Source organism: Pelophylax lessonae, assembly GCF_965119305.1.
Source record: "Pelophylax lessonae genome assembly, chromosome: 10".
Lineage (NCBI taxonomy): Eukaryota > Metazoa > Chordata > Amphibia > Anura > Ranidae > Pelophylax > Pelophylax lessonae.
Window position 1 is genome coordinate 206,504,877 of NC_138777.1, and position 27,018 is coordinate 206,531,894.

General features: G+C 43.5%; 1 protein-coding gene across 1 annotated transcript in view; it reads left to right on the top strand.

Annotated features, from left to right (window-relative positions):
• Positions 1-26,790, top strand: part of CDH16 (cadherin 16) — a 127,900-nt gene extending 101,110 nt beyond the window's left edge. The window contains exons 14-17 of the mRNA XM_082270190.1: positions 14,743-14,982; positions 15,877-15,993; positions 24,994-25,110; positions 26,599-26,790. Coding sequence (XP_082126316.1) covers positions 14,743-14,982; positions 15,877-15,993; positions 24,994-25,110; positions 26,599-26,696 — 572 coding nt within the window. The 3' untranslated portion in view covers positions 26,697-26,790. The remainder of the gene's footprint in view (positions 1-14,742; positions 14,983-15,876; positions 15,994-24,993; positions 25,111-26,598) is intronic.
• The last annotated feature ends 228 nt before the right edge of the window (positions 26,791-27,018 follow it).

The following is a 27,018-nucleotide window of genomic DNA, read 5'->3' on the forward strand; positions in this document are numbered from 1 at the left end:
AGGATAAGAGTTAGGGTTAGAGTTAGGATAAGAGTTAGGGTAAGAGTTAGGGTTAGGGTTAGAGTTAGGATAAGAGTTAGGATAAGAGTTAGGATTAGAGTTAGGATTAGAGTTAGGATTAGAGTTAGGGTTAGAGTTAGGATAAGAGTTAGGATAAGAGTTAGGGTTAGAGTTAGGGTTAGAGTTAGGGTTAGGATAAGAGTTAGGGTTAGGATAAGAGTTAGGGTTAGAGTTAGGGTTAGAGTTAGGGTTAGAGTTAGGACAAGAGTTAGGGTTAGAGTTAGGGTTAGAGTTAGGATAAGAGTTAGGGTTAGAGTTAGGATAAGAGTTAGGGTTAGAGTTAGGATAAGAGTTAGGGTTAGAGTTAGGATATGAGTTAGGGTTAGGGTTAGAGTCAGAGTTAGGATAAGAGTTAGGGTTTGAGTTAGGGTTTGAGTTAGGGTTAGAGTTAGGGTTTGAGTTAGGGTTAGAGTTAGGGTTAGGGTTAGGGTTAGAGTTAGGGTTAGGATTAGGATAAGAGTTAGGGTTAGAGTTAGGATAAGAGTTAGGGTTAGAGTTAGGACAAGAGTTAGGATAAGAGTTAGGGTTAGAGTTAGTGTTAGAGTTAGAGTTAGGATAAGAGTTAGGGTTAGGGTTAGAGTTAGGGTTAGAAAAAGGGTTTGAGTTAGCATAAGTGTTAGGATTAGAGTTAGGATTAGAATTAGGATTAGAGTTAGGATTAGAGTTAGGATAATCGTTAGGATAAGATTTAGGATTAGAGTTAGGATTAGAGTTAGGACTCATTTACACCAGATTCAGTCAGGTGCATTTTTAATTGTGGAAAAAACACAGTACAAATGCATTTGCAAGAAAAATGAATGTATTGCTATAAGCCTAATTTTCACCACTGCAGTGCTTTCATGTGCGTAGGAAAAAAGTACAGCATGTTGCATGTTTTCCACACCGGGATACACCAAAAATGCATATGAACGCACATGAATGCACGCAAACGCACCGCAAATACGCTTGAACATGCGCAAACAAACTGCAAACACACATGAACATGTGTAAATTAAAATAAATGAAAAAATAGTTTAAAAAAATGCACTGCAAAGACACTGAAAACGTGTTCAAACTCACATGCAGAAATGCACAGTGATCACAGAATTTGTGATATAAGTGAGCTTTTAGGTTTAGAGTTAACGCTAGGATGAGAGTTAGGGTTAGAGTCAGGGTACGTTTTAGGATAAGAGTTTGGGTTAGAGTCAGGGTAAGCGTTAGGATAAGAGTTAGGGTTAGGGTTTGGATATGAATTAGGGTTAGAGTTTGCACTAGGATGAGAGTTTGGGTTAGAGTCAGGGTACGTTTTAGGATGAGAGTTAGGATTAGAGTTAGGGTAAGTGTTAGGATAAGAGTTAGGATTAGGGTTGGATATAAATTAGAGTTTACACTAGGATAAGAGTTAGGGTTAGAGGGTTAGAGTTAGTAGAAATATTAGGATAAGAGTTAGGGTTAGAGTTAGGATAAGTGTTAGGATAAGAGTTAGGGTTCGGTTTTGGATATGAATTAGGGTTGCACTAGGATAAGAGTTAGGGTTAGAGGGTTACAGTTTGTGAAAGCGTTGAGGTGAGAGTTTGGGTTAGAGTTGGGGTTAGAGTTAGCATAAGAGTTAGAGTTAAAGTTAGGCTAAGTGTTAGGATAAGAGTTTGGGTTGGGTTTTGGGTATGAATTAGGGTTAGAGTTTGCACTAGGATAAGAGTTGGGGTTAGAGGGTTAGAGTAAGTGTAAGCGTTAGGATGAAAGTTTAGGTTAGTGTTGGGGTGTTAGGATAAGAGTTAGGGTTAGAGTCAGGGTCGGTGTTAGGATAAGAGTTAGGGTTAGAGTCAGGGTAAGTGTTAGGATAAGATTTAGGGTTAGAGTCAGTGTAAGTGTTAGAATAAGAGTTGAGGTTAGAGTTAGTGCGAACATTAGGATAAGAGTTAGGGTTAGAGTCAGGGTAAGTGTTAGGATAAGATTTAGGGTTAGAGTCAGTGTAAGTGTTAGGATAAGAGTTGAGGTTAGAGTTAGTGTGAACATTAGGATAAGAGTCAGGGTTAGGGTTTGGATATGAATAAGGGTTAGAGTTTGCACTAGAATAGGACTTAGGGTTAGAGTCAGGGCAAGTGTTAGGATAAGAGTTAGGGTTAGAGTCACGGTCAATGTTAGGATAAGAGTTAGGGTTAGAGTCAGGGTAAGTGTTAGGATAAGAGTTGAGGTTAGAGTTAGTGCGAACATTAGGATAAGAGTCAGGGTTAGGGTTTGGATATGAATAAGGGTTAGAGTTTGCACTAGAATAGGACTTAGGGTTAGAGTCAGGGCAAGTGTTAGGATAAGAGTTAGGGTTAGAGTGAGGGTAAGTGTTAGGATAAGAGTTAGGGTTAGAGTCAGGGCAAGTGTTAGGATAAGAGTTAGGGTTAGAGTCAGGGCAAGTGTTAGGGTAAGAGTTAGGGTTAGAGTCAGGGTAAGTATTAGGATAAAAGTTAGGGTTAGGGTTAGAGTTAGTGCGAACATTAGGATAAGAGTTAGATAAGAGTTAGGGTTTGAATATGAATAAGGGTTAGGGTTTGCACTAGAATAAAAGTTAGGGTTAGAGTCAGGGTAAGTGTTAGGATAAGAGTTAGAGTTAGCATTAAGATAACAGTTGGTGTTAGAATTATGGTTAGCATTACAATAAGATTTAGAGTTAGCATTAGGGTTATCATTAGGATAAGAGTTAGGTTTGAAGTTAGCATTAGGTTAAGATGTAGGATTAGGATTTATGTTGGGATAAAAGTTAGGATAAAACTTAGTGTTAGGTTTGAATATGAATTAAGGTTAGAGTTTGCTTTAAGATAACAGTTAGGGTTAGAGTTATGCTGGCCATACATGGCTCAAATGTTGGTCAGTTTGAGCTGTGGGTGTGCCTGAAGCACCTTCTGGCTCAACAGTTTTTGATCTGAAAATAGAAGCAAGTCATTAATTTTGCTGCACAATTCATTTTAATAAAATCAATTTATTCACTGCTCATATCTGAAGAAGTCTGCACTGTTATGATGAAGTCATCACTATACAATAGAAGAACCATTGCATTGATTATTATGATTTATTGTATTATTTCATAAATTATTTCACTTTGGAATGTTTATTTCACTTGCAAAAAAATGTGTCCTTGGTGGCCAATATTTTAAAAATAGATTTCTAGCTTCCTAAAATAATACGGGATGTCATTCTGCCATCTTAGATTCAAATCTCTCTTTGTGGAGTTCTTTCACAATCTTTTCTACATAAACTGATCCCCTTAATTTACTGACTTCCAAATACATCGGAGATAAAATGGGCGCATTCTGTATCCACCTGTTGGGCCCATTTACGGCCAGATGTTGGACGGTGAAAGGGCCGCTATTGGGGAGAACTTGTTTTCTTGATCTCGTTATCTTCCCAAAACAAAACCCTGTGAAGCCCACCAGGCGCAGAGGCCAACTGAGTGCAATTATCCCTGATTGCTGCATTGTTCAACTCTGAATCAAAATGAAGATGTCTGAAATGAAGGATTAGAGCCCACAATCGCGGTCTCGCCGGATGTTACCGCCGATTGGCTGCTTTTTACTCAACAACATGAAAGACTGAAATCCTTAAAGGGCAAATCAACATTTTCACAGGGCACACACAGTAACATGCACACACATGTACAAGGGGCATATCTAAAAAAGGAATTAATCTGACATTCACCAAACATTCACTGCAGGTGAATCTTCCTGGTGTATACCTTGAATGACAGTGATTTATTCACTACTAGTGAAAATTACATTCACAGCTTTAAAAATAAACCCCATAGTGACATGGAAACACATACATAATGAAACACATAGGGGTGTATTTATAAAAAAAAAAAAAAAAAAAAACCAGCAATATCTCTCTTGTGAAAAAGCACATACATTTGTTCTGCGTGAATGCCAACATAATTGAATGTTATTAGGTTATTTTCTCTCCAGGTCAGATATTCTCCATTAAAAACTATGGCTCAAATCAGGAAAATAGCGCATTATTGTCACTAGATGGGGCTGATGATCCTAGGAAATAAACACATATTATTTACTATGATTGCCAGCTCCATCTTTTGGCCATAATGCAGTACTTTCCTAATTCACACTATTCCTTTGAATGAAGGCCATCCACTATGGAAAGAAAATAGCCTAGTGACATTTGGTTTTGTCAGCATTCACACAGAATGAATGTACATGTAGTTTCACAAGATTAATAGTTCAGCAAATGTTTTCTAAATACACCCCCACAGTGACACACATTCTCATGCACTGATATGGGAACACATGCATGCACACATACACTATATTACCAAAAGTATTGGGATGCCTGCCTTTACATGCACATGAACTTAGTCCGTAGGGTTAAATAGTGAGTTAGCCCCCTTTGCAGCTATAACAGCTTCAACTCTTCTGGGACGGCTGTCCACAAGTTTTAGGAGTGTCTATGGTAATGTTTGACCATTCTTCCAGAAGCGCATTTGTGAGGTCAGGCACTGATGTGGACAAAAAGGCTTGGCTTGCAGTCTCTGCTCTTAATTCATCCCAAAGATGTTCTATCAGGCTGAGGTCTGTGCAGGCCAGTCAAGTTCCTCCATCCTCAAACATGCTCATCCATGTCTTCATGGACCTTGGGTGCCGCTGCTGAATGCGACCTAAAAGCTCATTCACTACTGCAGCAGGCATTGCTGCTCCTCTGAAAAGCAATCCAAGTGTATTTGACATATGGTGAGGAGGCAATATGTTGCTTCCCCATCACTTGATTTAAACCCATGATTGCCGTGCAATGCACTTGACTGCGGCACGATTTTATGGCAATTACAAGTTTAAATCAGGTATGAGGAGGCGACACTGGGGGATACTATGCACGGTGAGCTTTGATTTCTTCCATGTTGTTCAGGTAGATCTCCATCTCTTTAAGGTTGCCTACCCCTGCCCTAGAAGGATGGATATTCTTCAACTCTGCAGGTAAAAGACTGCCATCATTTTTGCTAGCTTTTTTTCTTCTCATTTTCCAGGGTATCAGTCTTCAGTCCCTCTCTCTAACTCTACTGTGCCAAAAGTAGCTTATTTTCCTCTATTGTCTACTATTCAGGCTTTGAGTCTTTATCCCTAAGTTACTGACACATGTTGTGTTAGAAATCCCAGATAGATCATGCTGGGTCATTTGGTTCTTGTTCCACCTTGGGTGGCTCAGGTTCCAGCTCCAATTTGGGTCATTAGAATTGGTTGTTCCCTTTCCTAGCTAGACTCATCTCACTGGTTGTATGGGTCCTTGGCTTTTCCAAGCGTCATGCATTGATTCCCTAAGCAAGGCAACCACCTGGTCTTCTGTTCACCCAGTTCAACCAGGTGGACATTGTGTGGACGGCGGACATCATCACCTCACCTGATGCAGCTTGGACCGTAAGGGGTTCTTTTAGGGGTCTCTTTGAGCTGCGGGCAATCCTCACTTCTTTTTTTAGGGCATGTTAGTGATTGTTTGCTTTGTTGCCCACCCTTCAGTTAGACTGCCTTTGGATGTTCCGAAAGTTAAAAACTAATAAATAAGAAAAAGAATACCTTCAGGTTATACTGCCGCCTACAGGAGGATTGGACACTGGCAAACAAAAACTGTAGGCCAACCCAGGATAATTCCTGCTACAGGCATGCCTTATGTGTTTGCTTGTGTCCTAGAAGAATGGACATCTTTTCTTCAGCTCTGATGTTAAAAGACTACCATCATTTTTGATACAAGTCTACATTCTGTTGATGTGTCAGGAATCTCACATAGATCTGGTTGGGTTAACCAGTTCTCGGTTTGGTTTAGATTCCAGCTCCAAGCTGGGTATTTAGAATCATTATTCTCTTTCCTGATGGGACTTATTTCACTGATTGTGAGTACCCTTGGCTCTTCAAGCATCATCCACCCCTTGGTCTTCTGTTCACACATTCTCCAAGTTCTACCAGGTGGACATTGTGTGGATGGTGGACGTCATGGCTCCATCTAATGCAGCTTCAGGCTAAGGTCCTTTAGGTGGCTGCTTGAGCTTCAGGCCATCCTGAGTTCTCAGCTATTTTTTTGGACCTGTTAGTGACTCTTTGCTGTGATGCTCACCCCTCAAGTGGACTTCTTTTAGACATCGTGAAGTTTAAAGTCTAACAAACAATAAAATAGGAATGTTGTACTTCCCCTAAAATGCTTTTCTTGGAGGCCATTGATGAACCCAGTTCCCATCTATATGTGTCTATGATCATACCCCTCTGTTGGATTGGCCAACAGTACTTTGTTTGCTATTGTCCAATTCTCCTGTAGGCTGTAAAACCTGGATGTTAAAGACATCCTGTGTCCATTAACGGACTCCAAGAAAAAGTGAGTACAAAATCCTGTTTTTTTAACCATGCCTCCTTTCTTCTTGTCAAAGTCACAATGTTGTCACCAGGACCGGAAGCGAGAGAAAATCTCCCCAATCGGGACACATGAAAAAATTGTCAGAGTTTTACGATTCCCTACTCTATCCAAGATTAAACTACCAGGAAATTTTCCACAGAGGCCACTTTAATGCTTTTCTCTCCGGGTCTGTTCTTGCTCGAGAGCCGTTAATAAATTCTCCTTACATATACAGTTTATGATCTGCCCGAGGTCTGTCTGCCGTGTGGGGTTTTGTTTTCATTGTGGAGACGTAGCTGAGTAAAAGGATTTTTTTATTCTGATGAATGAGGCGATCGCGGAAAATGGGGCGGACATGCTGAACCCCTTCACTGCCACCAGAGAAACGTATTCTGTATTATATTTACGTACATTCCCAACAAAGAAGTCTTTTCTACAATGAGAGATAACACGCATGAGGAGTATAAAACATGTCATATAGAATAATAGAGACCCCCCTCATCTCCCCATAATGACAAGTGTAGGATGAAAAGTTCCACCAGAATTCATCAGCATAGACGGAATAGAAGATTATTGCAGTTATGGGAGCAAAATCAACCAATCAATTCCCAAAACATTAGTCACAGCTCTCAGTATTTGTTCTTATTCTGTATGTATGGACTCTGCACAGTACCACTTCTCGTGTCCTGTATGCTGGGTGTAATTCTCGGTATCTGTTTCTATTCTGTAGGTATGGACTCTGCACAGTACTACTTCTCTTGTGCTGTATGCTGGGTGTAATTCTCAGTATCTGTTCTTATTCTGTATGTATGGATTCTGCACAGTGCCATATCTCTTGTGCTGTATGCTGGGTATAATTCTCGGTATCTGTTCTTTTTCTGTATGTACGGACTCTGCACAGTACCACTTCTCCTGTCCTGTATGTTGGGTGTAATTCTTAGTATCTGTTCTTATTCTGTATGTATGGACTTTGCATAGTACTACTTCTCTTGTCTTGTATGCTGGGTGTAATTCTCAGTATCTGTTCTTATTCTGTATGTATGGACTTTGCATAGTACTACTTCTCTTGTCTTGTATGCTGGGTGTAATTCTCAGTATCTGTTCTTATTCTGTATGTATGGACTCTGCACAGTACTACTTCTCCTGTCCTGTATGTTGGGTGTAATTCTCAGTATCTGTTCATATTCTGTATGTATGGACTCTGCACAGTACTACTTCTCTTGTCCTGTATGTTGGGTGTAATTCACAGTATCTGTTCTTATTCTGTATGTATAGACTTGGCATAGTACTATGTAGATTGTGTTGGAGAGAGATGGTCTTTCTATAAACAGGCTGGCACCGTCCCCTGGGGTAAAGTGTGCAATATGTAGCCAGGTTGGTAGGCGACTAATCAAGGGGTAGGGGAAGAAGACAGGAGGGGAATGTAACTACCAAACACTGGAGATGGGGATTTTAATTGTGCCTATATATATCAGCGGCAAGAACCAGAGGTTGTAAAAAAGAATACATATTTATTGGATATAACAAACAGAAATATATACATAATCATAAAGGGTATGACAATGTCTGTCAAGGTTCATCTTGTGGACCTACGCGTTTCGCTCAAAGGAACTTCCTCAGGATCCAAGAATAAATTCATATTTAGACAAAACCGTATAACATCGCATTATCTACAACAAACAATGATACAAATCAATATGCATTAAACATATGTCGAAAAAAAAAAAAAAGAGAGAATATAAGAATAAAGAAAGAAAGGAAAGAAAAATGGAGAGGTGTGAGTCATCAGACTGAATCGGGTCATCGGGGGGGGGGGGGGGGGATTCCAAAGAATTGGAAGGCGGGGAAGAGGATCTCAAACAAAAAGCTGTTTATATATATATCCTTACCCTTTATTAAAAAATTGTCATTCGACCAAACTCCTAATGGAATGGATGATGTAGAAGAACATATTCTGTATGTATAGACTTGGCATAGTACTACTTCTCTTGTCCTGTATGCTGGTTGTAATTCTCAGTATCTGTTCTTATTCTGTACGTATGGACTCTGCACAGTACCACTTCTCTTGTCCTGTATGTTGGATGTAATTCTCAGTATCTGTTCTTATTCTGTATGTATGGACTCTGCACAGTACTACTTCTCTTCTCCTGTATACTGGGTGTAATTCTCTGTATCTGTCCTATTTATGTATGTATGGACTCTGCTCAGTACCACTTCTCTTTTTGTGCATGCTGAGTGTAATTCTCAGTTTCTGCTCTCCCACACTCTAGGGAAATGTCCTCTTATATCTGAAATAATCTAGATAACATAATGATCCTCTGTTGGTGGCATTAGCGCAGAGGTTACATTTCGCCTTTTGCGGGGCTGCGGTCGGATTGACGGCTGTTACACGGAGATCAGTGAGTTAAGAGATGGGGAGGGGGTTACCCTTTTACTCATTTCATGATCTCTCCTTTCATATTAGGAATAATTGTGATAATTGCAGCGCAGTTTATATGCAGCTCATTGCACAAATAATCCCTCCAATCCCCCGCCTACTTCCCCGCCAGTCGTGGGCCCAGAACATCTGCAGAGAAGGAGATGAGTGGGATTCTGGGTCAGGGACACAACCGCTACATTGTATCACAAAGTGCTAGGACATATACAATATATATACTGTACAGGCAGTCCCCGGGTTACAAACCCCCCAAATTACAAACAGGGGGAGACAACAGGAAGTGAGAGGAAATCTCCCCCTAGGAAGGGAAATTCACTCCTGGAAGAGTTCTCATGGGAAAAAGGTGTCTCCACTGAAGCTTTATCACCAATCCTTCTTTCCACAACAACCCAAAATTTTGTAAAATCCAATTGTCATAAGGACATAAAGTGAGATGAAATCTTCTGAACAGGGACATAGACAGAAAAACAAATGTTACATGGGTGTTACCTTTCCCTATGCTACCTAAAAAGCTTAGAAATTGTTTTTTTTTTGGCTAGAGCTACACTCCGACTTATATACAAATTCAACTTAAAGAGGTGTTCCAGCTCTTAAAAAAAAAAAAAATTAAAGTCAGCAGCTAAAAAAATACTGTAGCTGCTAACTTTTAATAAGTAGACACTTACCTGTCCAAGGAGCCCGCGATGTCCGCACCCCAGACGATTTTTGGATCAGGTGCTGCCACCGCCATTCATTCTATGGGAAACCGGCAATGAAGCCTTTTGGATTCACAGCCGGTTCCCTACTGCGCATGCGCGAAGCACGCTAGGCATTCTTATTGGCTCGGCGGCGGGGGAAGGAGAACGGAACTTCCGAGGGACAGCGCCACGGCGCTGTCTCCCTGAAGTGGGGAAGGGTACCTGTCAAAAACAGGTACTCATCCACCCCTCCCCCCTGAAAGGTGCCAAATGTGGCATCGGAGGGAGGGAGGAAGCAGATGAGCGGAAGTTCAAATCTGCAGACCCTATCTTGTTTGTATTCAGAGGACTGTCTGTGTGTGTATATATATATATATATATATATATATATATATATATATATATATACAGTAAACCCCCCTCCATTGCGGGGGTTACGTTCCGGACCCAGCCGCGAAAAGTGAAATTCCGCGAAATAGAAAAACCCTATTAAAATGCATTGTAGGCATGTTTATTTTACTGTCACTGTACGTGTAAAAGCATTTTAAGGTCTTTAAACACACTTTTAAAACAATAGAAACTCATTTAAACACATAAAAGATACTAAGAGACATAGCAAGAGCTATGGAAAACACAAAAATATTTCATTTTTAATGATTTATATAGTAAAATAACATTACAAAAAAAAAACGCGAATTACCGGGACCGCAAAAATTGAAACGCGATGTAGCGGGGGATTACTGTATATGTATATATATATATATATATATATAGTGCTTTTTTTACTCAGAGAATAGGTGCAGGAACTCCCCCTTTCCGAGTCAGCCCTTTTCTCCGCCCCCCTACCCACCTCCAAGCACCATTCCTTGGTTACACCCCCTACCCACCTCTGAGGCACCATTCCTTGGTTACACCCCGTACCCACCTCCCAGAATCCCAGAATACAGAACCAAGTACTGTATCATTTTCAGTCAATGATAACAAGAAAAGCAGGGAGATAGATCTCCTGCAGCCAGCCCCCCCCCCCCCCCGCCAGCAATAATAGATCCCCTTAGCAACAATGGACCACCTGCAAGAAAATCCCTCCCCCCCTCCCCAGCAACAATAGACTCCCGGCAGCAACAACAGATCTCCCCACAGCCAGCATCAATAGATTCTCCATCAGCCAGCAACAATAGCCCCCCCCTCTCAGTAGATCTCTCCCAGCAACATCTGACCCCCCCATCAATATAAGACCCACCCGCAGCAACAGTAGGTCCCCCACCAGCCGCAATAGACCTTCCTAGCAACAATAGACCCCCATGCAAAAATATATTCCCTCCAGCTAGAATAGATTCCCCAGCAGCCAGCATCAATAGACCCTGCAGCACCCAGTGCCATTACATACATTCAGTGATGGAGGTGCCGGCACTGCGTTCCCCCGTGTTCGTGCTGAAAAAAAAGCCCTGGTATATATATATATATATATATATATATATAGTATATATAGATATATATATACTGTATATATATATATTGTGACAGACCAAACCAGAACAGCTTTTAAAGGGGATTGCAGAATAGCCTCTTGCCTACTGACTATGGGCCCTGGCTCTTGAGGGGGCTCTATTCTTTGATAGGTGTGTGCCTGGGGGACCTTTGGATTGATTTTCCTTTAGATTTGGGTCCATGTCTACCCAAAAAACACATAGACTCTGGGAACCTGGGTCCTGGATACAGATTTGCCCAAACCAGCATTGACTGCTTCATCCCCTCCCCCCAATCCCCAGACTTAGAGACTCTGACTAGAACATTATAACCAGTTCAAACAACCTGATGCTGGTGTGTCCTGCTGTTACATGTAATCTGTTTATTAAGGTGTATTTTTCTCATCGTGTAATTCCCCATTGTGTGCCTCTTAGGTGTGAATTCTAATTGTAATTGAGTCACCTTTTGTTTCTGTCTGTCTGTCTGTCTGCTAGTATTGCGTTCACTTCACCTTGTTACCAAACTATTGTGGGATGTTTATATGTTTTTTAGCTGTTCATTAGATGTACTGTTAGATGTACTGATATTACTGTTTAAAGTTTGCATTTTTTAGGATAATATGATCAAGCTCTTAACTGGCCATATGGGGTATATATTCTGTGTGAGTTTAAACTAAAGTCAGTTCTAGTTCGCACCTAAGCTAGTGTCGTCTAGTTCTTGGGTGAAATTCTGAGCTATAATATCTGTTTCCAGAGTGGAGGAAGCTGTATCTTGGCGGAAGCACCCAGATGTTGTGCCAGGTGGTCAATCACACACACACACACACACACATATATATATATATATATATATACTGTATATAAATCTAGTAATATGGGGAGCCCAGGAAAAGTTAACAGTCTTCATTGGTTTCCCAAAACAGGCAAACAGTCCATTTTCTTGGTGTAGCTACGACAATATAATGGCCTGCTGTCTACCAGTCCCAGGGTTTAGGGTTCCCAACTGCTCTGGGGATACAGCAAAGTCCATAGGACCTCAGCAAATAAATGTCTCAGTCGCCAGACAGTTCCCACTTTCTCACAATTGTGAGCTACTCCACTCCATCTCATAGAGAGGTGCTGACTTCTTACTGCTCTTTTTCAGACCTCCTCCGCAGGTGGGTTAACCCTTTGATGACCAAAGTCCCTGTACTGCAGAGAGCACTGTCTTCTCCTTTCTGACAAGATAACCCCTGAACCCCTCACCCTGAATGGGTAAAAACCCTGAGTACTCCCACCATCCTCCTTGAAGGCCAATAACTCAGATTGTGGGGACATGTATCTCCTATCCAGGACACTTCCATGGCATCCTGTACATTATACTGTATATATATATATATATATGTATAGCAGATGACCCTAGATGAGGAATTGTTAATTGTTTCCTGTGATACAATTAATGCTATGAGGGTCATAAATACTTTAGGATTCCTTCAAGGATATGATCAATATCTGCAGAGATATAAAGTAACAGTTCAGGAGAACACTAGAGAAAATTGGTAAGTATATGTAACCGAGGGTGCTTTATATAAATCTACCCCAAAGTGTTTTATATTTATACTCTGTTGGACCTGTCATTGGTCTCTGGGACTGTAATATTCAATAAGTCGTTGGCCCTGGAAGAAGTCAGTTGTGACTAAACATGCAGGGTGGAGCGGCGTGCTGACGTCATCACGTAAACCGGAAATGTGATAGTAAAATCACTTTACATGCTGGTTGGGAGGTTTTTCTTAATGCACAATTGCTTTTATCTTTTGTGAGTACAATTTTAGGCATTAGTAAATTGTTTTAAAATTGCATTATGCAATGCAGTATATCTTTCTTATATCCCTCTGAGTGTCGGTTGGAAGGTGAGGTGAGGTGAGGTGGACATACAGGATATTTACTGTGGAAGCCACTGAATACCATCAGTGGAAGTGATGTGGTCTGGACGACGACCTTGTCCACAGGGTCATCTGTTGTTGGTAAGCTTACATCTGTACCTTCAAAGTGGTGTTTTTTCCAGGAAGCTGTGGGGATGTAGAATTGATCACTTTCCTTTATATGGGACTTTGATTGGATAACTCCACAAGTGGACTGTTTTGCACTTGGATAATTCACATATGCACATATTGTGTTATTTTATATCTTCACACATTAATTTGCTAAAGTTCTTATTCTATTTATGGCATGATATGTATTTGTTAAGTGCAACACTTTATCCAAATTGTATCAATTGTACATAATGCTTCCAAGGGACTAAAGTCCTGAATTACGTAGCATTGCGGCTTTTGTCAGGGCCATTATAAAATAGAACTCAGAAGATATGATTATGTGTGGTATGCTGCGCCTGGCTAGTTCCCCCAGCATTCTTACCTTTCAGGTCACTCGAGAAACATTTTAGCAGCTCCAGTTCTCTCTGCTTTTATGATTCTGAGATTTGTGTCTGGATTCACAATTTCCACTGTATCTAAGTGTTAGGATTATCAAGGTTGCTGCTGATCTCTGCGCCATAGTGATTGGTAGCAGCTGTGATGGCAACAGTGGTTAGCCTTGGTTGGAGTAGTACCGGAGTATATGTGAATCATTTTCGTTGATTGAAGGGGAAATTCTAATGCTTCTGGTTGAGTTTACAATTTTTTTGCTTTTATATTATTAATTATATGTTTTATGTCAGTTCCTAAATGTTGATATACAATCTTTTTACAAAAATAATCATTTAATGCATGTTGCTGCAACAACACAGAAGCTGTTTGCCTTCAGCCTTTCAGTTTTACTTTCAGGATATTTTGCCTGTGCTGGGAATACAGTCAGTGCACCTGGGGTGAATGAGACCTTGGTGACTTTTTTGAGGTCATTTCTCTAAACATTTATAGTCCCTTACTGATGAGGCCCATTGTTATGATACCTTATGGCAGATAATCTAAGTACTAGTTGGCCTTTACTAGAGCTCCTGACGGTGGAGATGGGATTGAAATCATATTGGCCCTAGAACACTTCACTGCAACTGGCCCCAGGTCATGGCCCTAGGGATTACCCCACTAGGAGGAACCACATACAGAGGGGCATACAGAGACAAGAGACCATAGTGCCATTGGGATCAAGCAGAGGTATTAGCAGGTGGTAAGCAGAGAGAAGTCAGACAGACTGGGGCAGCAATAAGAAGGCAGTAAACTTGTCTGGAGGCAAGAGGGTAGTTAGGTTCAGGCAGGAGTCTTGGCAGGCAGCACGCAAAGGGTAGTCAGGCCATCCAGGTTGGCAATGAGAAAGGCAGAAGACGAGAGACTAGTCAGGCAATCTGCATTGACAACACCAGTTAACAGGCTTCAGTAGCTCTTGCTCACAGATAGCTGGTTTGAAAACACAACACCAGTCACTTAAAAGGCTGGAGTATAAAAATACTCTAGGTCAAAGGACACACCCAGCATCATTTCAGGGAACTCTGAAAGTCCCTCTAAGCCCCCGAAGATGCTAATTATTAAAAGAATTGGGTAAAATTAATTTCTTTCTAGATTCCCTAAATTCTGCAATAGTCTGAAAAGGTTGGGGAATAATGGGAATAGGGAATTATAACTGGGGATCCTCAGGGGCTCTAGTACAGCTATACCCTCTTCACACTTGAAGTTATGTTCTAGAAAGAGGTGGTGGTTGCTACTTGAACAAAGATATTTTTCTTTAAACTCTTTATACACGTTTGGTCACCACAGAAGTGTAACCTGCTGATGATCTGTTTCAGGTGACGGCGGTCTTTCGGCCTCAGCAGAAGTTGTGATCCATATCCTGGACGTCAATGATAATATTCCAACGTTGATTGGAGACTATAGATCTGAATATTTCTGCACCCCAAAGAGAGAGGAGCAGAGAACTATTATCACAGCGTTTGACAGGGATTCACCAGAAAACAGTACCCCCTTCAAATTCAGCTTACCCAACGATGCAGAACTGAAGAGCCAATGGATGCTGACCTCCATTAATGGTACATCCATCACCTACTATGATATTTTAGTGTTAAATTGTGTCTAAAGCCAAAACTGTTTTTCTTTTTTAGTTTTGGATGGAGTAGAGAGTTATTAAAACCCTTCAACCCTCCATCCAATTGGCACTCCCTACTGTGCTGCCCATAACAGCCGATTGTAGGATTCTGGGGTATGCTGGTTCAGATCAGGGCCATCTTACCGAATGGGCGCGCTGGGCAGTTCCCCGGGGGGCCCCACCTGCCCAGTGACCCAACCCCAGCCAAGCATTAGTTCCAATTCCTGTGTGAATTCTGTCGCCAAACTTAGCAGGTGGCAAGCACCTGTCTGCCCTGCACTGCTGTCAGGCCACTCGGGTCATGGAGGGGGAGCCCACGACTGCAGGAATACCTCTCCGCCTCCACGGGAACTGGCACACACAGGACAGTCGAGTCTGACTCCCGTCCTTGTGTGTGTTCATCGGACCCAGCCGCCCAACTTGGATGCTGTCATTAGCCTGGCACTGCTGTCCCAATAAATATTACCTTATCGATAATTTGCATTTTTATTCTCATGGGTGATTGTGTAGGCGGGGCCCCAGTGCACTGCATTGCTCGGGGGCCCTTAAATGCTCTTAAGATGGCAGTGGTTCAGATGTACTTTTCTAGGAGTGAGCAGGAAACTTTGCAACTCTAAAATGTTACCCAGGAAGAGAGGGGTTAATGACTAAAAATAATTTCTATATACATAGCGGTCACGCGGCGGCAGTAATCCGTGTGTCAATAAGTGCCGCGTAGTTAAAATCCAACAAACATCAATAACCATGTGGAGCAAAGCTATTAAGGGTTGTAATATTGGATTAGAACATGTGGTGTATCCCCTGTCAGTAATTCCAATCTCGTGTTATTAATCGCCAGGGACGCACGCTTATCTGTCAATGAGGAGCCATCACCTTGAGTCCAAAGTCCACAAAGTGCCCATCATCATTGCTGACAGCGGGGCGGAGCCTCAGAGCAGACATGTGTCCATCACAGGTACTGTGCCCAGCGGGCTTATGGTAATAAATGACATAGAGAACTTCAATTCAAAGGAGGAAGGATCAGAGGAATAATAAACTATGGTGGCTTTTCAAAACTCTATCCTTATAAAGTGAACCTGTCAGAACAAAGATCACTTACCCAAGCTTAGTAAATGTAAACGTAGATGCAGCAAAAGTAACGTCCTTTACTCTAAAATTCAGGTCAATGCGTTTCAGGGCTCTTACATGTCCCTTCTTCAGGGTTTAAAAACCTGAAAAGTTTCCCACAATTGTTCAGTGGAGGCAGTGTGTTATATGCCAGAGCTGGTACTCCTGTTTTGATGGACGTTATTGCCTGTTTCTTCATAGGGCATAACCCAGCATAATGCACTTTATCGGCCCTGGTTGGTTCAGCTGGCCTGTGCTAGCACAGTATGGAGACAAACATTCGCTAATGACCCTGGCAGGCTGAAGCAGTAGAGAAGAAAAGTGAAGGGTGTTTTTGTATATTTGCCCAGAGCTATTTAATAACATAATGTTGGCAGCCAGTGCTTCTAATTATAGTGTCTTGTGAGCGCAGGCACCCATACATCTTCAGCCGAGCTACGGCTGTTTATTCCGTGAGCACGGCAGCAGCGGCGAGGGCTGGGCACCCCCCACTGTTGCTTGTCCCATGAGCCCCACAAAGAGCCAAAATACAGGGATAAATATAACTGTGCGAGGACTTGTGGGAGAAACTCCGCCAAGAAAGGTGAAAGTTAAGACTGGCCACCAATCAGCTCATTGCAAATGTGTTCTATAAACATTTCGAACAACCTTCTCACTGCAGAAAAGATAAAAAAAGCGAATATTTGAAATATTAGATTGATATCACCATTTTTTGGATTGCTGACTTGAAACCAGCACACAACCAGTGAAGTCAGAATCATAAATCCACACAGGCTCCATTAAATTATTCAATGATAGCCAGGCAATTGGCAGTAATTTGTGCTTCTCTTTCCACAGATCGCCTTTAAATTTTGGTAATATGTCTTAGACGTCTGTGAATTTCAGATTTTCCCATTCCTCAGACAGTTTCTGAGTATAAAAAGTTCATGGCCAATTTTTTTTATCCCGGCTGTTATTCAGCCTAAAGTGTCCTTACACCGTAGCCGTAGATCGGAATTGCCATGGTAACAAACTTGCGTTTACTCCATCCGATCTCACTCTTCATCACGCTACATGATGTTGCTCTGTGCGGGAACATTTACCTGCCAATCGAAAAGTGCTAAGATGACCCACTGCTTTCACAAAATTGATTTTGTGACCTCACCAAATCAAAGCATTGCTTCCAACCCCCTCCATCTCTCTCCACCACAATTATCAATCTTACAGCCCCAAACCCCTCCGTACTTCTCTCCTCTGCACCTGTCCCTCTTACAGACCCAAACCTCTCTGTACTTCTCTTCTCCACACCTGTCCCTCCTATAGACCCAAACCCCTCCTTACTTCTCTCCTCCACACCTGTCTCTCTTACAGACCCAAACCCCTCCATCCCTCTCTCCTCCTCAACTGTCCCTCTTACAGCCCCAAACCCCTCCGTACTTCTCTCCTCCACACGTCCCCCTTATAAACCCAAACCCCTGCATCTCTCTCTCTACTCCAAAACTGTCCCTCTTAGAGACCCCAAACGCAACCGTCCCTTTTTCCTCCACAACTGTCCCTCTTATAGACCCGAACCCCTCCGCACTTCTCTCCTCCACACCTGTCCCTCCTAAAGCCCCAAACCTCTCCATCCCTCTCTCTTCCTCAACTGTCCTTCTTACGCCCCCAAACTCCTCCATACTTCTCTCCTCCACACCTGTCCTTCTTACATCCCCAAACCCCTCCATCCCTCTCTCCTCCTCAACTGTCCCTCTTGCAGCCCCAAACTCCTCCGTACTTCTCTCCTCCACACCTGTCCCTCTTATAGACCCAAACCTCTCCATCTCTCTCTCTACTCCAAAACTGTCCCTCTTATAGACCACAAACCAAACCATCCCTTTCTCCTCCACAACTGTCCCCCTTATAGACCAAAACCCCTCCGTCCCTCTTTTCTACAAGTGTCCCTCTTATAGACCCAAACCCCTCTGTCCCTTTCTCCTCCACAACCAGGGCTGCCGCTAGAATTCCTGGGGCCCCATACAGCCTACCTGACAGGGGCCCCCCCCCCTTCCACCAAAAATATCAAAATTATATTATCACCCCCTCTCCCAATCCCTCTTCCTAGCAGAAATCCCTCCCAATCACCCCTTACAGCGCAATCCCCCAAATCCCTCCACAAATTCACAACCCCATCCCCGTACAGAGTGCAGGGGTCAGGAATACGTTCAGGAGAATGCTAGATACAGAATGCAGGGTTCTGGAGTGCATTATGCACAGGGTTCAGGAGAGTGCTAGATAGGGAGTAGTGCCTTACTAAGCTGACCAAGATTTCCCATAGATGCAAATGTCAGACAGGGAGCAGTGCCATACCAAGTTGACCAAGATTCTTCATTGAGGACAAAGTTAAAAATCAGGAGTAGTGCTATACCAAGGTGACCAAGATTCTCCATTGAGGACAATGTTAAAAATCGGGAGTAGTGCTATACCAAGGTGACCAAGATTTCCCATTGAGGCCAATCTTAAAAATCGGGAGTAGTGCTATACCAAGGTGACCAAGATTCTCCATTGAGGACAATGTTAAAAATCGGGAGTAGTGCTATACCAAGGTGACCAAGATTCTCCATTGAGGACAATGTTAAAAATCGGGAGTAGTGCTATGCCAAGGTGACCAAGATTCTCCATTGAGGACAATGTTAAAAATCGGGAGTAGTGCTATACCAAGGTGACCAAGATTCTCCATTGAGGACAATGTTAAAAATCGTGAGTAGTGCTATGCCAAGGTGACCAAGATTCTCCATTGAGGACAATGTTAAAAATCCGGAGTAGTGCTATGCCAAGGTGACCAAGATTCTCCATTGAGGACAATGTTAAAAATTGGGAGTAGTGCTATACCAAGGTGACCAAGATTTCCATTGAGGCCAATGTTAAAAATCGGGAGTAGTGCTATACCAAGGTGACCAAGCTTTCCATTGAGGCCAATGTTAAAAATCGGGAGTAGTGCTATACCAAGGTGACCAATATTCTCCATTGAGGACAATGTTAAAAATCGGGATCAGTGCCATACCAAGCTGTACATAGTAGCGAATGTATGTAAATGCCTCTGTACTGCACCTCTTCCCCAGCTGCTACAACCTCTGCAACACACACACCTCTCCTCTGCCCTTATCTTCCCCAAAGGTCCCCCATCTTCCACATGATTACCTTTCTAAAATACCTTTCTGTTGCTGGCTGCCATATCTTCCTTCTCCCCTATTCTTCCCTATGCACATGTTGCTTGACACAGGGGGCGGGTCTGAGTAGCAGTCCCGCCCATTACCGACATCACAGCATGAATTTGATAGGTGCAGTCTCTCATTGTGGCTGCATGGTGCACACCCAGCTGGTTTGTTAGCCAATCCCTGCCTGTTCTAAATGTTCCCACTGCTGCAGGTCCTGAGCTAGAAGGTAACATTTATCACCAGAATTATGCCGGACAAAGCCTCTGGACAGCGGGACAGTCCTGCCCAGGTTGGGAGGTATGCTGGCATCCTACCGATCTTCCTGCTGTCCGGGCCCCCCTATGTGACGGGGCCCCATACAGGAGTACTGCCTGTACCCCCCCTGATGGCGGCCCTGTCCACAACTGTCCCTCCTATAGACCCAAACCCCTTTGTCCCTCTCTCTTCCACAACTGTCCTTCTTATAGACCCAAACTACTCAGTCCCTTTCTCCTCTACAACTGTCCCTCTTATAGACCCAAACCTCTCTGTCCCTCTCTCTACTCCGCAACTGTCCCTCTTATAGACCCAAACCCCTCCGCCCTTTTTCCCCTACACCTGTCTCTCGTATAGACACCACCCCCCTTCCCTCTCTCCTCCACAACAATCCCACTTATAGAATGAATACAGGAAACAGTATGAATTAAATCATAGGAGCCGATCCAAGAGGCAGGACTGTGTGTGATGACGAGCGCCCGGCAATTTAAATGAAAGTTGTTACAGCTGGGCGATCCCGACTGATTATCCGGCCGGCTTTCCTCTTCCTCTCCTCTCTTTTCCCCTGCACTGGTCAGACTGCATTGACGGGCACAGGTGAGGCTGCATTGAGGGGCACAGTTGAGGCTACATTAATGGGCACAGGTGAGGCTGCATTGATGGGCACAGGTGAGGTGGCATTGATGGGCGCAGGTGAGGCAGCATTGATGGGCACTGATCAGGCTGCATTGATGGGCACAGGTGAGATTGCATTGATGGACACAGGTGAGGCTGCAATGATGGGCACAAGTGAGGCTAAATTGTTCGGCATTGATAGGCACTGATCAAGTTGTATTGATGGGTACAAATGAGGATGCATTTCTGGACACTGGGGAGGCTGCTTAAGGGGCACAGATGAGGCTGCATTGATGGGCACAGTTGAGGCTGCATTGATGGGCAAAGGGGAGGCTGCATTGATGGGCACAGATGAGGCGGCATTGATGGGCACAGGTGAGGTTGCATTGATGTGCACTGGTGAGGCTGCATTCATGAGCACTGATGAGGGGGAATTGATGGGCACTGATGAGGCTGAATTGATGGGAACAGGTGAGGTTGCATTGATGGGCAACTGGCGAGGCTGCATTGATTGGCACTGGTGAGGCTGCATTCATGGGCACTGATCAGGCTGCACTGATGGGCACTGGTGAGGCTGCACTGATGGGCACTGATAGGCTGCATTGATGGGCACTGATGAGGCTGCACTCACGGGCACTGATAAAGTTGTTATTGTCTCCTCCACAACTGTTACTCTTTTAGACCCAAACCCCTCCATCCCTTTCTCCTCCACAACTGCCCCTTTTATAGACCCAAAACCTTCTGTTCCTCTCGCCCACAACTGTTTTCTATAGACCAAACCCACCCTGTCCCCTCTCTTCCACTACTGTCCCTCTTATAGACCCAAACCCCTCCGCCCTTTTTCCCCTACACCTGTCTCTCGTATAGACACCACCCCCCTTCCCTCTCTCCTCCACAATAATCCCACTTATAGAATGAATACAGGAAACAGTATGAATTAAATCATAGGAGCCAATCCAAGAGGCAGGACTGTGTGTGATGACGAGCGCCCGGCAATTTAAATGAAAGTTGTTACAGCTGGGCGATCCCGACTGATTATCTGGCCGGCTTTCCTCTTCCTCTCCTCTCTTTTCCCCTGCACTGGTCAGACTGCATTGACGGGCACAGGTGAGGCTGCATTGAGGGGCACAGTTGAGGCTACATTAATGGGCACAGGTGAGGCTGCATTGATGGGCACAGGTGAGGTGGCATTGATGGGCACAGGTGAGGCAGCATTGATGGGCACTGATCAGGCTGCATTGATGGGCACAGGTGAGATTGCATTGATGGACACAGGTGAGGCTGCAATGATGGGCACAAGTGAGGCTAAATTGTTCGGCATTGATAGGCACTGATCAAGTTGTATTGATGGGTACAAATGAGGATGCATTTCTGGACACTGGGGAGGCTGCTTAAGGGGCACAGATGAGGCTGCATTGATGGGCACAGCTGAGGCTGCATTGATGGGCAAAGGGGAGGCTGCATTGATGGGCACAGATGAGGCGGCATTGATGGGCACAGGTGAGGTTGCATTGATGTGCACTGGTGAGGCTGCATTCATGAGCACTGATGAGGGGGAATTGATGGGCACTGATGAGGCTGAATTGATGGGAACAGGTGAGGTTGCATTGATGGGCAACTGGCGAGGTTGCATTGATGTGCACTGGTGAGGCTGCATTCATGAGCACTGATGAGGGGGAATTGATGGGCACTGATGAGGCTGAATTGATGGGAACAGGTGAGGTTGCATTGATGGGCAACTGGCGAGGCTGCATTGATGGGCACTGATGAGGCTGCACTCACGGGCACTGATAAAGTTGTTATTGTCTCCTCCACAACTGTTACTCTTTTAGACCCAAACCCCTCCATCCCTTTCTCCTCCACAACTGCCCCTTTTATAGACCCAAAACCTTCTGTTCCTCTCGCCCACAACTGTTTTCTATAGACCAAACCCATCCTTCCCTCTCTTCTCCGCAACTGATCCTCTTATAGACCCAAATCTCTCCATCCCTCTCTTCTCCACAACTGGTCCTCTTATAGACCCAAACCCCTCTGTCCCTCTCTCCACAACTGTCCCTACTTTAGACCCAAACACTTCCCTTCTCTCCTTTTCTGTTACTCTTATTTTAATTCCAGCCAATGTTTGCACAAACCTTTTTGGGAAAACAAAAAACTTTTTATTACAATGGCTTTCCTAACATTCATCTGATTTTCAATCAAGTTTTTCAATCAAGCTGAACCTTGCACTAGATCTAAACATAGATTGTATAATTAGGTGTCAATCCTAAAATGGATTTAAAGGACAGAATTACCAGGACATGTAAGTCAAACATTATGTAAGAAATATCTTCAGAGTTAGTGAGACAGCATGATCAGGAGTCCTCATGGGTCATGGACCACGTGCAATATTAAAGCCCTGATGAAGGGGGGATGGAACCTGTAACGTGTTGGCTGTTTTATGTGATCACATGACGGATCATTGAGGCTACTTGGGCCCTTTCACCATTTGGTCTGACATGAATGTTGTTTTTTTGCATTTGGAGTCATTTTTCCGCACGGTGGGGGAGCCTTGCCTTATGTGATCAGCCCCCCCATCAACCAGTGAGTTCGCTGAATAATTATATTTTTCTCCATTTTGCTGAATGAGTCACTTTCTCAGCTTCCCTCGGATATCTCGTTTTTGGGTTTCACTCTTGCTAACAGCTGTGAGGGACCCTGTCTATATTCTTCTATGTACTTGTCACCCAGCTCACCCTCCCCCCTCCATTGCCGCTATTAAGGGCGATTATAAAATAATCTTCAGAAGATTGAAGTGCTCCACAGTGTGCGCTAATCGTATCTCATTATTCTCTCCTGAAAGGGTGACTCAGACGCTTTCCCACAGTTCCCTGCAGCACCTTGTAATTGGCATATGTAACAATTAAAATATTTTATTTTTTTCTTTCTACCCACGAGGCCTCTTCAGCCCATGACAGGTGACTGGCGGCCGACGGGAACATGTGAGGGCAATTGAAGAGCGAGGTCTAGCTGATGTGGTTCTCTGTATGGGGAATATCACAAGAATAAGGCAAAAGGAAATCAGTTTAATGCTTGTACAGTCAGGTCCATAAATATTGGGACATCGACACAATTCTTATCTTTTTGGCTCTATACACCACTTAAGCCCCGGAGGATTTGGCTGCTCAAAGACCAGGGCCTATTTTGCGATTCGGCACTGCATGACTTTAACAGACAATTGCGCGGTCGTGCAACGCTGTACCCAAATTAAATTGACGTCCTTTTTTTCCCACAAACAGAGCTTTCTTTTGGTGGTATTTGATCACCTGTGCGATTTTTACTTTTTACGCTATAAACAAAAAAAGAGCGACAATTTTGAAAAAATAACAATATTTTTCACATTTTTTTTATATGAAATTCCCCAAAAAAATGTAAAAATCAAAATTTTTTTATATTTTAGGCCAATTTGTTTTCTGCTACATATTTTTGGTAAAAAAAAAATCGCAATAAGCGTATTTTGATTGGTTTGCGCAAAAGTTATTGCGTTTACTAACTAAGGGAAAGATTTATGTCATTTTTATTGTTTTTTTTTTAACTAGTAATGGTGGCCATTTGCGATTTTTTTTTTTTTTGCGGGACTGCGACATTGCGGCAGACAGACCGGACCCCTAACTGACATTTTTGACACTTTTGGGGGTACCATTGACATAACTACAGTAATCAGTGCTATAAATATGCACTGTTACTGTAAAAATGACACTGGCAAGGAAGGGGTTAACTTTATTGGTGATCAGTGGGTTAAATGTATCCCTAGTGGCGTGATTCTAACTGTGGGGGGGGCGTGGCTTGTGATGTAACCACAGAGACATACGATCCTACATAGCAGGATCGTATGATCTCTGCAATTAGATCAGGGAGAATGACAGGCGGCTTTGTTTATATCAGCCGTCTGCCTTTCTCCCTCTCCACGGGGAGATCGCGAGTGACCGGCGGACGTCGGAACCGCCGGTCACTTGCGTGGGGATGTCAGGGAACGAGCGGGAGCGCGACACCCCCGGCGCGTGCTCGCCCCCTAGAGGCTCATGGGCGAGCGACGTACCGGTACTTCACTTTGCTCAGGAGGGGCTGACCGCCGCAGTATATAGTCGTGCGGCGGTCGGCAAGTGGTTATTGGATTTGAAATGAAACAAACAAGATGTGCTTTAACTGCAGACTTTCAATCATAGTAAATAATAATTTATTAAGGGTCCTCAGCTCCATCTAGTGGCCATAATGCGGAATATTCCTGATTCACTCTACCTGAATGAATAACATTCAACCTGGAGAGAAAATAGCATAGCAACATTTCACTTTGCCCCATTTCTACAGAACAAAAGTGCATTTCACAGAATGAATAGCTTTGCAAATTTTTATACATCCCAAAAAGCCTGTGTTCCAATGTTACATAGCCCTGGCCGTCAGCTATATTCTGTATTTTTATGTAAAATGTGCTATGGATAATTACCTGAACTCCTATCATCCACTGCACAGCTGAGGTTTTCCATTTCACCGCTTCAGCCTCTTCTCATAACTTGCTTTGGTTATCTAAGGCTCTGACGGTCTCATATTTCAGATATATGGTATAACCTTTATCCAGGCATGTGTATGTGAACATGAAATACAATCACAGGTAAATAAATGGGGAATGAGAGTCTCTCTTCTCATGGGAAACACTGGCAGGACCAGTGGAAGAGATTCTGCATATAACTTTTATTGTAACTGCTAAAGATACGTTATTTCATCGGGATTTGGGTCGGTTCTGCTTTTAATACTCTTCTTCTGTCCTCTAGTCTTGGTGTGTCACTGTAACAACAGAGCTGTATGCAAAGTGGACGTAGACAAGATGGAGGGCATGCCAACACTATCCTCCGCACTGGGCATCCTCCTGGGCACACTGGGGGTGATAGGTAGGTGGCAAATGTGTACTATGGAAATGGAAGCCATTTGATTGGTTTAATCTAATCATGTGCAACCTTTCAGCTGCTAGACAACGATAGGTCCAAGCCATAGATGTAAACAGCCTATAGCGTTTTGGTGTGCACCCCAAAACTCAAACAAAGTGCAACACAGGCAGTGGTTAGGGGTAGGCACATGCCACGGCTGTGATGTTATGCCATGGCAGAAATTATAGCAAAATTAGACAGAGAAATACACATTATTTTAAAAGTTAGATTTTTTTAACTTGTTTTTGTTTTTTATTTTTAATTTATTTATTTTAAAATTTTTAAGTGCCCTGTTGAGGGGCGTTGGTAAACCACCAGGGGTCTAAACAGACCCCTGATGTCCCACATTTAAAACTGAGCCTCAGCTGCACAGATGAATGAATAGAAAGCCCTTACAGGCTTCCTATTCATTCACAAACTGAAGCATAGAAAACACAGTATACTTTACTTCAGTGATGAATGGACACAGTAACGATTGGTACAGATCGCTCACTGTGTTCATTCAGAAAAGGAAGGGGCCAGTAAATTACATATTTACCGTCCTCTTCCCCCAGATCCCCCTGCAGGGTAGCTGGAGGGAGGAAGATAAGGAGAAGCTGGCAGTGCTGCAGGGGGAGGAACAAGAGGATCTGTGTCTGCAGTAAGGCTGTACCGGCGGTCCTCTTGCTCGGCAGGTGCCTAACCCCCGTTTTTGAACTGCTAGGATCTGGGCCTGGTACAGGAGGGCTGGCTGTACTGCCTTATCAGTGGCCTTGGCGCGCAGGGTGATTAGGGTGTGCCAGGGCACACTCTGCACACCCCCTGTGCACGCCTATGGTTCCAGCATCTTCTTTGAGCTTTCCAATGGTCCGATCTGAAGGCCCTGCCCCCAAATCTGTGAATATTTTTTGAGAACTGAATTGCTTTTGAAAAAAATAATTAACCCTTTGCTAACAACGTTCTCAACTGATACAATGTGTTACAAACAATAAATGAGAGAGGGGTAGGCAGAAGAGACAGCTGCCTTGGGTGCTTAAAAATAAAAGGTGGTAGAGCAAAAAGGGCACTACCTACAACCTACACGCTCACAAAAGTAAGGAAAAAGAAGGCTGACAGCACTCCAATGGCCAGGGAAATCTGAAGTTTATTGCACACATTCCATGTCACAAAAATATCACAGTTCCAGGTAACAAGAAGACCGGAAACAGCAGTTGTTAACGCGTTTCATGCACAATGCACTTAATCATAACCACACTCACAGCTTATGGGGGGGGGGTGCACTTTGGCCTTTTTACATTGGGTGCTAAAGGACGCTGTCCCGCCACTGCTCATTGGGGATCATTGGTGTTCCAATAAATGGAGCTCCGCCCCTACCTGGTAATGGGGAACACATGTACTTTTCTCATTGGACTAGGGCAGAACTGTTCTTATCACTGCTATGTACTAATATATGTGATATTGTCCCCATTGTAGGGATCATCCTCATCGTTATCTTTGCTTACATGGCACTCTCAGCGCCGCGCCAGAAGGCAGGAACGACGGACAACATTCCGCTGAAGAGCGCAGTTTGAAGTCCTATCGTTATAAGTCAGAGCGATTTGTACTGTTTCTTTCCAGCAGAAAAATAGTTTGTGTTCGGCTCTTATGTGGTTCTGATTAACCCTAAAGTGGGGTACACACTATAAGAAAATTGGGGGAACGATCATCCGATTTTTCTCGTTTTTTCACAGCAAATCAAAACCAAAAGAACAAAAATTCGAACAAAAATTCTGATCATGCGCAGTCTTTCTTTTATGATTTATCCACATTTGATTTATTAACCACTTGCCAACCAGCCGCCGTACATATACCACGGCATGTTGGCAGGTTCCCGCTAAATGAGGTACCCGTATG